Here is a 14,906-nt window from a genome sequence, read left to right as displayed (position 1 = left end):
GCTTGTTGGGGTTCTGGGAGAGCAGCAGGGGAGTAAGGCTTCAGATATGTGTGGCCATGAGGGAAGGAGGGGAGGGAGGCCGAGGTCCAGGTGGGAGGATCTGTGTGAGACTCATCTCTCTGGAGCTGCTCAGGGAGGTAGAAAGGACCCATGGCCAGGAAACTGCCACCTGAGGGGAAGGAGGTGTTCCCCACCCCCACCCCGGAGGACCCTGAAGCTGACTGTATCCGTAGTTAGGGATTGGGCTGGATTCAGCAAGAGCCCCGTTGTGAAACAATTGGTCTGGGCTCCTGATTCAGATGGGGAGGATGGACTCTTCCCTGGTGCTGGCCAGCTCCTTCACCCCCTCCACGCCCATGCACACCCCACTTTTCCCGTGAAACCTCTCTGGCCCTTCGACCTGATGCTGCCATCCGCTCTCTGCTCCCTCGCCCTGCAAATTTGCCTTCACCTCCTAGCACTCATCATTTGCCAGCATACCATGCAATTTACAAGTGTATTGGGTTTACAGTTGACGTCCCCTAGCTAGAACGTAAGCTCCACACCAACAGGAATCTTTGCCAGAGTTGTTCACTGTGTATCCCAAGTGGCAAAAATAACTTGGCAATAGTAAGTTCTTGGTAATGAATGAGAGAATGAGAATGGACATTTTCATAAACTCATCGTATTGAGGCTTTTGTTTGACTATTCCATGTTCACTGCAAAGGACTTGGGAGATTATACATTTACACACAGAAAAGCTAGGCCCAGAGCAGGGAAATGGCCACGGCTACGTAGTGTTAGTGATTTAAACTGTGAAAGCTCTAGATCTGAGGCCCTGAGACAGGAAGACAGAAGCTCTTTCAGTCATTGCCACTCTCCTGCAGCCCTTGGGACACCCCGAGGGAGGTGTAGCTCTGAGAGCAGGGAGCAAAAGGCGGAGAGCTGAGCAGAATGGAACACGCAGTCAACAAGAGTTTGTGGCATGAATAATCCCAAACAGCTGACTTTTCAGAATCCATTCCCATTATCCAAACTTTTTTTTCCCATTTCTGATTCAAGACCTGGGTGTTTAACATCTCCTAGGATCTCCAATCCAACATGCCCCAAGCTGAACTCTTAATCTGTCCCCTGAAGCTGTTCCTCCCCCAGCCCTCCTCACAGACCAGGGCACCCCATCCACCCAGCCGCTAAAGCCCAATACGAAGACGTCACTTCACTCCTTCCTCTCCTCCAGGCCTACCTCCAACCTGGCACCAGGTTCTGTCGGCTTTCTCAGCCCAGGAAATCTTCCCATCTGGACTACCTCTACATAGCCCAGCCCCCTCATCATGCCCCAGACTGTCACAATAGCCTCCCGCTTCTCTGCCTGCTGATGTTCAGTGCAGCAGTGACATTTTAAAATATAAATCAGATCATGTTATTTTCCTGCTTTAAATATGTGTTGGTGGTTTTGCATTTGCTTAGAAAGTCCCGACTCCTTAAGGTGATCCAGAAGAAGGGCTTACATGATCTAGCCCTTGCCTGTGGCTTCCTGCCAGCCCCCCTCCTCCTCTAGTCCCTATCTCCCTCCCAAGGACACTGCACCGTCTACTGTGTTTCCATGTCCCTCCTCAGAGAGGCCTGCCACTCCCGCATTACCCTCAGTTACAGACCCTGTGCACTTTCTTCATAGCGCTGTTATCACTGGCAGTTATGTATTTATTTGGGGGTGTTACTACTTTGCTATTGGTCTCTACTTCTAGACTTAGCCACGGTCTTGGTTTGTTTTGTTTTGTTTGAACCATAGACTACCCTGAGCCTCCCAGTGAACCTGAACATTATGCATGATCAATAAATACACACTGAGTGAATGAATGGCGGGTGCAACCCAGAGCTATTCACTGGTTTTTATCACCTACCGAGTAGAAGTTTAAATTCCTTACTTTGGCACTCAAAGCCTTCGTTCATCCATCTATTGCCTAATACCCCAGTCTCACTTTCACTCTGCACTGCAGCTACCCTTCAGCTCGAGTCCTTCTCCGTCTTATTTTAGGCCATGTGCTAGGCCACACTCCATTTCTCTGCTGATGCTTGAGTTTGTCTTCCTCCCCCTCGAAAATCTGTCTTGGTCCTTCAAAGCTTTCATAATTCTGTCATTTGAAATTCCATCTCTGCCCTGAGTGTGGTGGCTCACACCTGTAATCCTAGCAGGCTGGAAGGCCGAGGCAGCTGGATCCCTTGAACTCAGAAGCTTGAGATCAACCTGAGAGAGAGCAAGACCCCATCTCTACTAAAAATAGAAAAATTAACCAGGGTGTTGCAATGCACAGCTGTAGTCACAGCTACTTGGGAGGCCAAGGCAGGAGGGTTACTTGAACTCAGGAATTTGAGGTTGCTGTTAGCTAGACTGACTCTATGGCACTCTAGCCTGGGCAACAGAGTGAGACCCTATTACAAAAAAAAAAAAATGATGAAATTCCATCTCCTTCTACATGTCCACAGAATTTTGTGTTTGAATTTATGATCATACTCAAGAGAGGAAACAGCATATACATCTCACTTGAAGACACTGAAATTCACGTGCTACCTCTGTTACTTTCAAGCCACAAGACTCTGGAATAATTATGCAAACTCTGATTTTCAATTTCCTCATCTGTGAAATTTGTGTAGAATCGTGCTGTGACCTTTCAGTGCTGTGATGAGAATTGGTGAGAGTAACTACATTGTATGTGTTACACAGAATTAACTCTAAAATAAATAGTAGTTGCTTTTGTGAAGGTGACAGTGCAACAACATGCCTGGTAATGCGGTTAGTGGGGGCACGTTGGTTTCCTCTAGACTATAAAGTGTGTTTATCTAATTCTAGGGCGGCGCCTGTGGCTCAGTTGGTAGGGTGCCGGCCCCATATACCGAGGGTGGCGGGTTCAAGCCCGGCCCCGGCCAAACTGCAACCAAAAAAAAAAAAAAAATAGCCGGGCGTTGTGGCGGGCGCCTGTGGTCCCAGCTACTCGGGAGGCTGAGGCAAGGGAATCGCTTAAGCCCAGGAGTTAAGAGGTTGCTGTGAGCTGTGTGAGGCCACGGCACTCTACCGAGGGCCATAAAGTGAGACTCTGTCTCTACAAAAAAAAATAAAATAAAATAAAACCCCAATCCCTGTCACTCTCAGGAAGAGCCCAGCAAATGTTTAAATGAATGCATGAAAGAATAAGGGAATTAATGAATGAATGAGAATAAACAGTAAATGTTTATTTTTATAGGGCCCTCAATAGGTAATTAGGGTTTGAACATTTACAGTTTATTCTCATTCATTAATAGGAGTTTGGGGCTACTGACACCCACTCTTTATTTCAAAACAGCTCTGGATAGAAGTTACCAAATTACTCTGAGTTTCTTACGATCCCAGCTGAATCCTTCCACATAACTGTTTTGAGGATCTAGATCTTACCTGCTCTGTGTGGCTGGCCATTCCCTGCCATCTGTGAGAAACAGATCAATGACCTATGTAAGAATCTGAACATAATTTTTAGAAGAGATTTTCCATTTACAGACCATCCTCTTTGTTGACAAAGAATAGTTGGGAGTTTTCACCCTAATTTTTTTTTCTGTCTTACTGAAAAAGGTTCCAGCCAAAAAAGAGTTATATTCTCTCCTTGCTCAGATCTTAAATCTTTGTTCAAAGACAGCTTGTTTTAATTGAAAATGTTCGATCAATCTCTCCCTTCTTCCCCATGATGTCCTATTCCTTGACCCAAACAGAGCCATTGCCATAAATAATCTGAATTGAGGCCTCCAGGGTTTGAGGAGTATGTTACCATGTTGGAAGGGGGAAAGAAAGAGGATTTTCCCAGACAACCCCCTTTTGTGAAGATGACAGTGATCTAAAATGATCAACATCTCACAGTGGGATATTCCACTGCAGTAGCCCAACTCCTTTCCCTTTAGTGCTCAAGAGGATGGATGAATGAGGGTATCTCCCACGGTTGCTTCAAGTCCAACTCTCAGTATGGCTTGGTAAGGAAGGGAAGCTTCTCTCCTCCCCATTCATCCATTCAGTCAGCTCCCAAGTATTCATCAACGCGGTACAGTCACATGCTTCATCCTGACAACCCTGGGAGATGAGCATTATTATTCACATTTTACAGATGCGGAAACAGAGGCCTGTGCACAGTCACACAGTGTCCTAGTTCTCTCTTTCTGCTTTAGAAAATATCCCCAAAACTCAGTGGCTTAAAATAGCAATAGCTATTCTCTCATGTTCTCTGTAGGTCAGAAATTTGGGAAGGTCTCTGCTGCGAGGTTCTGGCTGAGAGTCTGATGTGGCTGCAGTCAATGGCTGGAGCTGAAAGGGCTGAGTGCCAGAGGAGCCATAGGCTGGCCGGTGTCTCTCTTCTCTCTCTTCCTATAATCTCAGGGTCTCAGGGTAGTCAGACTGCTTGCATGGAGGCTCAGGACTTCAGCTCAGGTATTCTGGTATGCAAGGGCAAGAAGCCCCACAATGTCACTTCTCCCACTTCTGCCTTTCTTTTGGTTACAAGTGAGTCATGAGCTCATCCAGATTCAAAGGGGAGGAGACATAGACCACACTTCCCTGTAGAAGAAGGTCAAGGTCGTGTTAGAGAATAACATGTGAGATGGGAAATATTGTTAACCGACATCTTTGGAAAATACTCTGCCGTAGCCAGCATGAGGTAGAGCCGAGAACTGGATTAGGCACAATCTGCCTCCAGAATTTCGGCTGCAGCCTTTAAGCTCAGCCCACAGGGCCCTCTGCTTTCCTGTGTGCCCTGTCAGCGCACAGTGCCCTCTTCCTGTCAGCGCACACAACCCTGAGCTTGGTCTCCTCAAGCTGACCAGAGACTGGCTGGGTGAAAGCAGCCAGCCCGCCTCTGTGGCCCCCCGCAGTGAGACTGCCTCCAGGGTCTGCTGGTCAGGGAGGCCATGCCCCACACCAGCTTGTCACCTTTTTAAAGAAGAGGACAGAGAAGGTCAGTCACATCCCTGGGAAGAAAGCAGGTGGCAGCCCCAGGGCACAGGGAGCCTGCAGCGCATCGCACTGTCATAAACAACTTGTCTGGTGTTTTTCCTTCTCCCACCAGGCGCTGGCCTGGAATGACTCAGGCTGTGACAGAAAAGGTGCCTTCAAGTTGGGAAATAGTCCAGGACAGTGGAAAGCTCATGGTTCTGGAATCAGACTTGCCTGGATTTGAGTCCTGACTAGACCATTACCAATTTGGACAAATTCCTTAACCCCCCAGAGCAAATGGGAGATACAGTTTCTTTCGTCTCTGAGTTGTTTGGAAGATTAAAATGCCTATGTAGGCAAAGTACTCAGTGCAGTGACAGGCACATAGTGGGTGTTCCGTAAATGCTAGTTTTCATGTCCTGGGCCATGGCCAATCCCAGCTGGGGGACTTCTTGAAGGAGGTGGGCAAGAACTCACTTGGCTGCTTCCCATGTGCTCATTCATCTCCACGGCCCTAGGTGGAGTGCTAGCCCCGGAGACCTGGCCCAGGCCCAGACAGAAGGGGGCCCCTCAGAAACTGCCCAGCAATCCCACTTCTTTCCTTCCCTTTCCACTTTGTCCTCTCCACTGTGACCTACCCAGTCCCCTCCCACCAGCACTACCCTCACACGAGTCCCAGCACATTGCAAGCTTCCAAAAGTGCTTGTCATCTGGCTCAGCGCTCGTAGCTCAGTGGTTAGTGTGCCAGCCACATACACCAGGGTTGGCGGGTTCGAACCTGACCCAGATGTGCTAAAACAACAATGACAACTACAACAAAAAAATAGTAAAATAGCCAGGCATTGTGGCAGGCACCTATAGTCCCAGCTACTTGGGAGGCTGAGGCAAGAGAATCGCCTAAGTCCAGGAGTTGGAGGTTGCTGTGAGCTGTGACGCCATAGCACTCTACCAAGGGTGGCCTAATGAGACTGTCTCAAAAAAAAAAAATGAAAGTGCTTGTTGGGTGGACGGGTAGTCAGTCCTGTTGCCCTGCTGCTCACTCTGTGTCCTCTCCCTGAAATGCCCACTTCAGTCATCCCACCTGTGTAGTCCAGCCTAGAACAGGCCTTCCTCAGAGAGTCCTGCAGCCCAATATCAGGTTCTCGCTCCTCGACATGTGTGCCTCCCAACGTGCTCCTGAGTCAGGGATGTGAGTTTGTCTCTCAATAGGCTGAGGGTTCCCTACCATGTATTAGGCAAGACAGACAGAATGAATATGAAATGGTAAGGGTCTGGGAGGCGCTCACAGAGAGCTGGTTTAGAGAGGCAGTTCAATGTGTGGACCCAGGGTGCTTAGGCTCAGTCCCAGCTTCATTAGGTATTAGTTGACTGCCCTTTGGGGAAATCACGTATCCTTTCTAAACAGGGGGACTAACAGACCTACCTCATTGGGTTATTGCGAGGATTAAGTGATTCAATATATGTAAGGCACTTAAAAGACTGGCTAGCACATGATAAACTTACATTAGTATTAGCTATTATTATTTATTCATTCCACAAATATATGTTTTGCACTTATTGCCAGGTGAGTACGTGGGTATTCAGGTGATGAGTAAGACAGACATGCACTCTACCTCAAAGAGCTTACAGACCAGAAGGAGTGCGTCAAAACGAGAGATGGTTACGTACAGTTTGATGAATGGTCCTGTTGGTGAAGACCTGGAAGAAGAAGCTGTGGGAAAACCCAGGAGGGACCCCCTCCCCAGTAAGGCCAGTCGAGGAAGACTTCCCCAGTAAAGCAGCAACCTCTAAGGTTTTGGAGGCTGAGAAGAGAGGGAAAGTGCTCTGGGAAGGACCAAGGCCTAGAGACAGAAGTTCAGTACTGCTGGATGTGAGGGCAAGGGTGGGGGACAAGCACAAAGCTAAGAGAAATCAGGGACCCAGCTATGAACAGCCTTACAAGTCATGGTCAGAAAGGTGGACTGTAAGGCCACTGGAAGCCACCGAAGTGTTTTACTCAGCTGAGTGACATGGTCGGACCTGGCCACAGTGTAGAAAATGGATGAGACTGGGGCAAGCCTGCGGCTGGGAGGCCTGTTAGGACAGGGTGACAGTAATCCCAGGGGAAAATGATGCTGATTTATCCTAGGAGGATGGAAAGAGGTGAACAAATTCAAGAGATAGGAGGTCTCGTGAGGAAGTTTGGATGTTCAGAGCTGAGGGAGGAGGAAGGAGGGAGAGGGAGGGGGTTAAAGGTTAAAGTGAGTAAATGCATAATTCCCATACTTTAAGATAAGTGCTTAAGTACTTTAACAGAAGTACCAGGCAAGGACACCAATTGTAGTCCTAGGAGGGGAAGGAAGGAGTATTCTAGAAGTCTCTACTAAAGACATATTGCTAGTTGGAGATTTGATGGGTATAAATCAGCCAAATAAAAGGGGAGAAGGCACTTAAGGCAGAGGAAATAGCACATGTGAAGACCCAGACATGTGGGATAGAATGCACAGAGCAGTTCTCTATGTCCTCACATAGATGAGTGTTGTACTAATTCATACTAAAGTGTTAATGAACACCATGGAACTGGCCCCTTCCCTTTGCCTGTGGAGTTTGTATTTTAATAGGTCCTGAATCTTTGGCTTCATTATTCATTATCAGTAGAATTTCAAAGTGGAATGAGGATAGTATTTAGAGTCACAGAGAGTTTTACCATTGTACCTGAGGTACAGAAGGGGCAGGCAGGCATTTGTCTGTAACAAAGGTCTCTTGCCCTTGGGTTTTGCTTATCTGGCTCCACCCTAAACTGCCTGCGGCCACACCAGAGAAGCCCAGTGTATCTTAAAAGGCTATCAGCATGGGTTTCAGGGTAAGACTACCTGGATTCATATCCTGTCCCCTTTTCCCAGTTGTGTGATCTTAAGCACCAGTTTCCTTATTTGTAATAAAATGAGCATAATGATTGTAATTACATCATTAAGGTTTCATGAGGATTGAAAAAGAGAGCACATGCATTAGAACAGTGAGTGGTTGGGTGGCGCCTGTGGCTCAGTCCGTAGGGCGCCGGCCCCATATACCAAGGGTGGCGGGTTCAAACCCGGCCCCGGCCAAATTGCAACCAAAAAAAAAAAAAATAGCCGGGCGTTGTAGCGGGCACCTGTAGTCCCAGCTACTTGGGAGGCTGAGGCAGGAGAATCGCTTAAGCCCAGGAGTTGGAGGTTGCTGTGAGCTGTGTGAGGCCACGGCACTCTACTGAGGACCATAAACTGAGACTCTGTCTCTACAAAAAAAAAAAGAACAGTGAGTGGTGTTACTGTTTTTAATACTATTACTGTTTTTTTTTGTTGTTGTTTGTTTGTTTTTCCCCGTAGTCCTCTCTTCTGTCTTTTCAAAGTTTTCCTTAATGCACACACATGCAGATATGAAGCTGGGGCGGAATGTGGCAAGGACATTTTTGGATTATTATCGGCTGAACCCCATGGTTGAAAAGGTGGCGATTCCCATGCCGAGGCTGAGGTAAGTGGCAGAGCAGAGCTGTCTGGGCTCAAGTCCTGCTTAAAGGGCTTTGTGTTCAGAGGCAACTTCCTTTTGCCTCTCACTGGCTCTTGGCTTTCCATCTGTGACACAGGAAAGATAATCTCGGCCCTGCCACAAATATGCAGAACAGCATATTTCCCAAGCATAAGTATCATCAAGGGCTTCAGACACAGGGAGCATGTTTCCAGGTCTAACCTGGGAATCCACAGAGATGGGGGTTGCTGGGAGCTGAGTTCAGTCATTATACTAGGTTCATCTGGATGTTTCCACTGCCACTTCACCTGATAGCCCATCCTCTCAGATCCTTCAGTTTCCTTATCTGTAAAGTGGGTACAATGGTACTCACGTACAAGATTATTGAGAGATGTCTGTCAAAGTGACCAGCACAGTGCCAGGAATACATGTATCCTGGTGGTATAGTCTCCTTCTCTGAAGATGTGAAGGTTTGGAACTGGAGAGGACACAGCCCTGAGAGGTCCCACCTCAGATCCTCTGCTGGGGCCAATTTGCGGGATCAGTGAGGAGAGGTCAGGAGGTGAGCATCTGTCCAGACTAAAGACTGGGCCAGAGTTTGAAGCCCTGGGTGTTCCCATGGCCACTGGCAGTGAGCCCACTGAGCCTTGGGCCCTACCCTCCATGTTGGGCTCATGTCCTACTTCCCAGTCATTCCACCTCCTTGAAAGGCATGACCAGGCCATGTTCCCTGCACCTGTCAGACCGTTCTTTCTGATGACCTTGCCCATGTACTTTGGTGCCTCGGGGCCTTTGCACTGATACACTATTTACACTATTATTAATGAAAACAATATAAATTCCCAATATTTATTGTAGGAAGTACTTTCTGTGTATCACTTTATTTATTCCTTATAGCATTACATTCTCCATCTCACAGATGAGGAAAAGGAGGCTCAGAAAAATAAGGAGAAAGTGTGAGATACTTGAAGCCAAAGAATTTTTGGCAGAAGCTCTACCTCAAGTGGAAATTCATCAGTGTGGGTTCGGATTCTCTAAGGCTCAAACAAGTTAGGGGATCGTAGGCATGTTTCTTGGTTTCTTGAAGCTTTTCTCTACCTACCTATAAATGGAGGTAATAACAACCTCTAAATATGGTTTTGCAGATTAGCAAGCTTAGTATGGTCCCTAGCAGCCAGAAGGTACTCCATAAATGCTTTCATCTTCTTTAGTTTCTGAGTTACAGTCCCAGACAGCTGGCCAACCATAACCTAGGGAAAGTTCCTCCCCCTACCTGGTTGAGATGAGTGATGTTCCAGGGTCCACATTCCGTGATGCTGTGAGTATATATCTCTAGGTCCCTGGTCCAGATAGCATCTGCATGACGATACTCTGACACCCTGTCTCATATTGTTCATAAATCCCCTGGAGTCTTTGGGCCCCCTATCCTGTTAGAGACTCCTGCAGGAGAATCACATCTATTTCTTGTGTCCTGTCAATGCCTGTCCTTTACTGAGCATACCCACATACATGCATTCATTTGTTCACTCATTAAAGCAACTCTTTGTGCCAGGCTCTTGGCAGGAAGAAGGTTCTGGGATGAGCAGCTGATTAAAACATGACCTCTGCCTTTGAGGAGATCCCCTCCAGAGGAGAGTGCTCTGTTCATTCTTAGAAGTCATTCTTGATTGGTTAAAGTTCTTAAAATTTTAAAGCTTCATGAAACTCAAAAGAATTCTTAGTATCTCATTTACAAGTTGATTTGGGGATTGTCTCTTTCAGGTCCTCCCTCAGCCTGAATAAAATTGTCTTGATCCTTAACCGCTTTCTTCTTGGGTGTTGCATTGTCCTAGGCTAGTGAAAGGATGCTGGTGCTCAGGGAGACTTTAGTGATTACCTAGTCTCTCTTCATGGTACAGATGAGGATATCGAGCCCAAGGAGCAGAAGGAGCTGGAGGGGGCCATGCAGTCAGAGTCAGGACTAGAGCCCAGCTCCACCCCAGACCAGTGCGCTCAGCATCAGCCAGTGAAGAGTTTTCGGAGGTGGGAGAAGAAGGGGACCCTGAAGCTCGATCTAAAGGATGCAGGAGAGTTCTCAGGGCCCTGAGTTTGGCTGTTCATGAAACCTCTTTGCCCTGAGCTTTGAAGCCCTCTTTTAAAAAGAGCTGGAGAGCTCATTCCTCACCAGTCCAAAGTCTTGCGGACTTCAGGTACATGCACCCACCCTTAAATTAAAAAAAAAAAAAAAAAAAAAAAAAAAAAACCACTTCCTTCCTACACCTATAAAACCATGGACTCCACTTAGCTTTAAATTGGTCAGGAATCCTTTAAAAATGAAATCCCAGGAAGATACAAGGCTCTGAGCTCTGATTTGGGATTTGAATATTAACCACCCTTTTTTATATTATTTTTCAGCCAAGCATCAAATAGCTTAAGTGAAAGAGCAATTCTGGTTTAAAAGGAAAATTACGTGTTTTGACTCAGAATTAATCTTCGTTTTCTTCCATCTCTCTGGATAATTACAATATGTCAGTTTCCACCCACATGCTGGTGGGAGCCTGTCAGCATCCTTGGGTGCTAGGCCACCTTCAGATTGGGGCCCTGGGGTGGGGAGCAACGTAGGTACAAGAGCTCAGGCTGAAAGACATGGCATTGATGACCCACACTGAGACCCCACATTTATTTGGACCACACTGATACTGTCACAGAACTAAAGTCAAAAATGCCCCATCAAAGGGGATAAAATTAGACAAGAAAAACGAACATGCCAGGTGCACTTCTGTGGGAAGACGCAGCATGAGCACGAGGGTGGGCTGGCCCTGCAGTGAGAGGCACTCAGGCTCAGCAGCAGGCTAGGAGGGCCAGCTCCACGGCGAGGGGTATATCTGTGTGTGCAGGGGCTGCTCAGCTACTCAGCACACTAGGTAGAGCCCACCATGCCCTAGTATTGTAGGATTATACACAGCTCCTGCATCAGGAGCCCACATTTACGGAGGATAAAGGCGTGTACAAACAGACACGAAGATAGCACACAATCCTGGACAGTATACCAGCATTCAACGACACATCCGCATGTACCGTCTCTCAAAAACCTTCTTTCTGTGGCTCCTCATTACCTTCAGAGTAACGTTTCAACTTTTCCTCTTGCTGTTTAAGACCATGGCCTATATCTTAAACTTCATTCACTGCTCCCTAGCACACGTGTATCCCTGCAAACGGCTTCTCTCCCTCATGTCATTCTCCCCACTTCACGTCCTAGCCTTCAGCCTGGATGAGGTAGCTATGTTCACACCTTCATGTCTTTGTTCATCCTTTTTGCTCTTCCTGGAATGTTTTTCCTTTCTGCTTATAGATGGTAAATTCCTTTAAAACTCAGTCCAAATGTCACATCCTGTGTTTTCCTTCCTTGTCCTCTGCCTGAGACAGAGCTGCTTCCTCTCTGCTGAGCTCCCAACTGTGTGGTTTCCATACCTCTGGAACGGTGTGTGTCCCATGGTGTATTTCCACGGCATCTTGGTGTGTCTGACTTCTTCCCTGGATGGGGTGCTCCTTGAGAGCTATCTTAATCTCTCTGTATTCTCAGTGCACGGTGCAGGGCCTACCATAGATTAAGTACTAAATAAGCCCTAAATGTAACTGTATTAATGATATAATAATAGAACGGAGGAAGTCCCCAGAAATCATCCATTGCAACCCCTTCACACTATAAACCAGAATCTACTCTTCCACAAAACCTGGCAAATATTTGGTAGCTGCCAAGTATATCACAAATAGGACTTCCTTCTAGGGGAGGAAGTGGAGTTTGAACTTGTTTTTATTTTTATTTATTTAGTTAGTTTTTTTACAGACAGAGTCACACTTTGTCACCCTCGGTAGAGTGCCGTGGCATCACAGCTCACAGCAACCTCAAACTCTTGGACTCAAGTGATCCTCTTATCTCAGCCTCCCATGTAGCTGGCGCTACAGATGCCCACCAGAATGCCTGGCTATTTTTTTAGAGACAGAGTTTTGTTCTTGCTCAGGCTGGTCTCAAACTCCTGAGCTCCAGCAATCCACACACCTCTGCCTCCCAGAGTACTAGGATTACAGGCGTGAGCCACCATGCCCAGCTCAACTTGTTTTTAAAGGACATGTTGAATTTGAATTGATGAAATAGAAAAGAGAGGGTGTTCCATGTTAGGGGATAGGATGTGGGAAAGTAAGAAGCAGATACATTCCTAGCCGGGCGTTGTGGCGGGCGCCTGTAGTCCCAGCTGCTCGGGAGGCTGAGGCAAGAGAATCGCGTAAGCCCAAGAGTTGAGAGGTTGCTGTGAGCCGTGTGACGCCACGGCACTCTACCCGAGGACGGTACAGTGAGACTCTGTCTCTACAAAAAAAAAAAAAAAAAAGAAGCAGATACATTCCAAGGCAACGACAAGGCCAGGATTTTTAGAGCGAAAGAGATGGTAAAGGTAAGAGTGAAAGTTCATTTTCTAGTTGTCAAACACTCCTCGAGCACCTGCTCCACACCAGGCCAGCACTTGGCCCATTAGTAACGATTACAGAGAAAAAGCCCACATATCAAACTTAAGATTTCTTGAAAGAAACAGATGGGCAAAGAACCACCTAGAAAATGGCAGGGAGAAGCGTGATGTGATGGACGAAATTTGGCAGAAGCATAGAGTTGTAAGGGGCTTATTTTCTGAGAAGTCAACTTCCCAAAGGAGGTGAGTCTGGAGAGGTAGGGGAGGGAACAGCCTCTGCAGAGGCCCAGAGGAAGGGCTATTTGCCTTCTAGGACTTCCTCTCTCTCCCTCTGTTCCTTTATCTTTGATTAGAGACTCTTTGCCTTTCTGACCCACTTCCCCAAGTCATTCTACACATTCACAACCCTCCCTTGCCACTGCACACCTAATCCCCTGGTCGGCATTCACCTTGACCATACCGAGGCTTGCCTCTCTAGGGCAAACACCTTTCTTCCTTTGCTTCCGTGAAAACATATCCACCTATGTCCTATACTCGCTTTGGGTATTAAGAACCACACTCCTTAATGACAAATGAATGGCACCTTGTACTTTACAAAGCTCTTTCTCAGCCTCCATTTATTAGAGCCTCTGAGGCAAAAAGAGCCTGGATTCTTCTCCTATCTTACAAATGAATCAACTGAAGCTCAGAGAAAGGAAGGGACTGCCTTTGGATCACATTGCCCTTAAGAAAATTGCAAGCACGTGCTCCAAAGTGTCAGTGGGTGCTGCTGTCTAACTGTGTCTCACCTATACATTAGAGGGCCTCACTTGGTTAGCAAGAGTCTTCAGTAAATGTGTATTTTAGGCAGAGAGGCTTCCTGGTAGGGGAGATATGTTAGGGCAAGGTGTCCCTTTGTATGTGGGACATACAAAGTCCCTGGCTCAGCAACAGTGAAGGAAAATGGTGCTCCAAGGTCAGCGCATGGGAGATCACTTCTTCGAAACTAATTCAAGTTTAGCCCAAGAGATTCTCAGATCTGCAGGGCATTGCAGTTATTATTTTAAGTCGTTGTTCTGTGCAACTATCTCCTCTACTACCCTTTAAGCACCCTGAGGACAGTCTCAATGCCTGCTCATCTTTGTCACCTCCAGAGTCTGTAAGATCATACCTAGCACCATAACTTTGCAAATTACAGTAGGGAAGGGAAGTCACTGAGGGTATTTACTCATATTATCTCATTTAGCCTTCCACCACCTCCTCAAGATCAGAGTATTTTCCTCCTATTTTATCAGCTCAGAGAAATTACATAACTTGTCTGAGGTCACAGCTCCTATCCGGAGCCAACTTGGGGATTCAGTTCAGCTCTTTCTACCTCCAAGGCCCACTCTTTTCACTGCACATAAATCTTACTTCAATGAGTAAATGAAAATGACATCAATCTATCAGTCAACACCATAACAAAAAAAAGCAAGGCCCTGTGTGAAGGAAAAGGTAAAAAAGTGAATAAAACATGGTTCCTGCCCACAAGGAGCTCACAATCTAACATGTGAGCAAAACAGTCAAATGGACAATTACTCAGCAGAAGCGTGGAGGGGTTTGCCCTGGGTGCTGGGTGCCGAGACACAGATGAACCAGGCTCCTCCCTGTTCTCACATCTCACTTGCTGGGGAGACAGACATCATGAAATGCCACAATGTGTTTATGCTGAAGCCCACCTGGTATGAAGGGAAGGAGGTCCCAGGCTCTCCTGTGGGTCCATCCCTGTCCCGCCAGGGAATGCGCTCCATGATTTGGAATCAGGAAAGGTGGAAGAGCTGGGGCTGTAGGACAGTGAAGTTTTCTCTAGACCCACATGTTACAAGGTATCCATCCATCTCTCTATCAGGCAGGCATTCACTGAGCTGCAGGGCCTGTTTGGAACCAGGCCCTGAGCTGGGTTCTGGGGACACAGAGGAGAAGATAACAAGGCCACTCACTGTTCCTAGGAGGTCACAGTCTGGGGGGAGATGGACACGCACACAGATGATTTCACTGCAGTGTGTATATGTGCTGTCTTCTTTCTTTCTGTTATCTCC

At 47.1% G+C, this 14,906-nt stretch overlaps 1 protein-coding gene across 1 annotated transcript in view; it reads left to right on the top strand.

The window, feature by feature from the left end:
• Positions 1-14,906, top strand: part of AGBL4 (AGBL carboxypeptidase 4) — a 1,493,965-nt gene that overhangs the window by 1,477,606 nt on the left and 1,453 nt on the right. Inside the window, exon 12 of the mRNA XM_053576008.1 lies at positions 8,317-8,413. Coding sequence (XP_053431983.1) covers positions 8,317-8,413 — 97 coding nt within the window. The remainder of the gene's footprint in view (positions 1-8,316; positions 8,414-14,906) is intronic.

This window comes from Nycticebus coucang, chromosome 22 (assembly GCF_027406575.1).
Source record: "Nycticebus coucang isolate mNycCou1 chromosome 22, mNycCou1.pri, whole genome shotgun sequence".
Taxonomy (NCBI): domain Eukaryota; kingdom Metazoa; phylum Chordata; class Mammalia; order Primates; family Lorisidae; genus Nycticebus; species Nycticebus coucang.
Note: the sequence above shows the minus strand (reverse complement) of the source record. Positions and strands in the feature narration are given on the sequence as shown.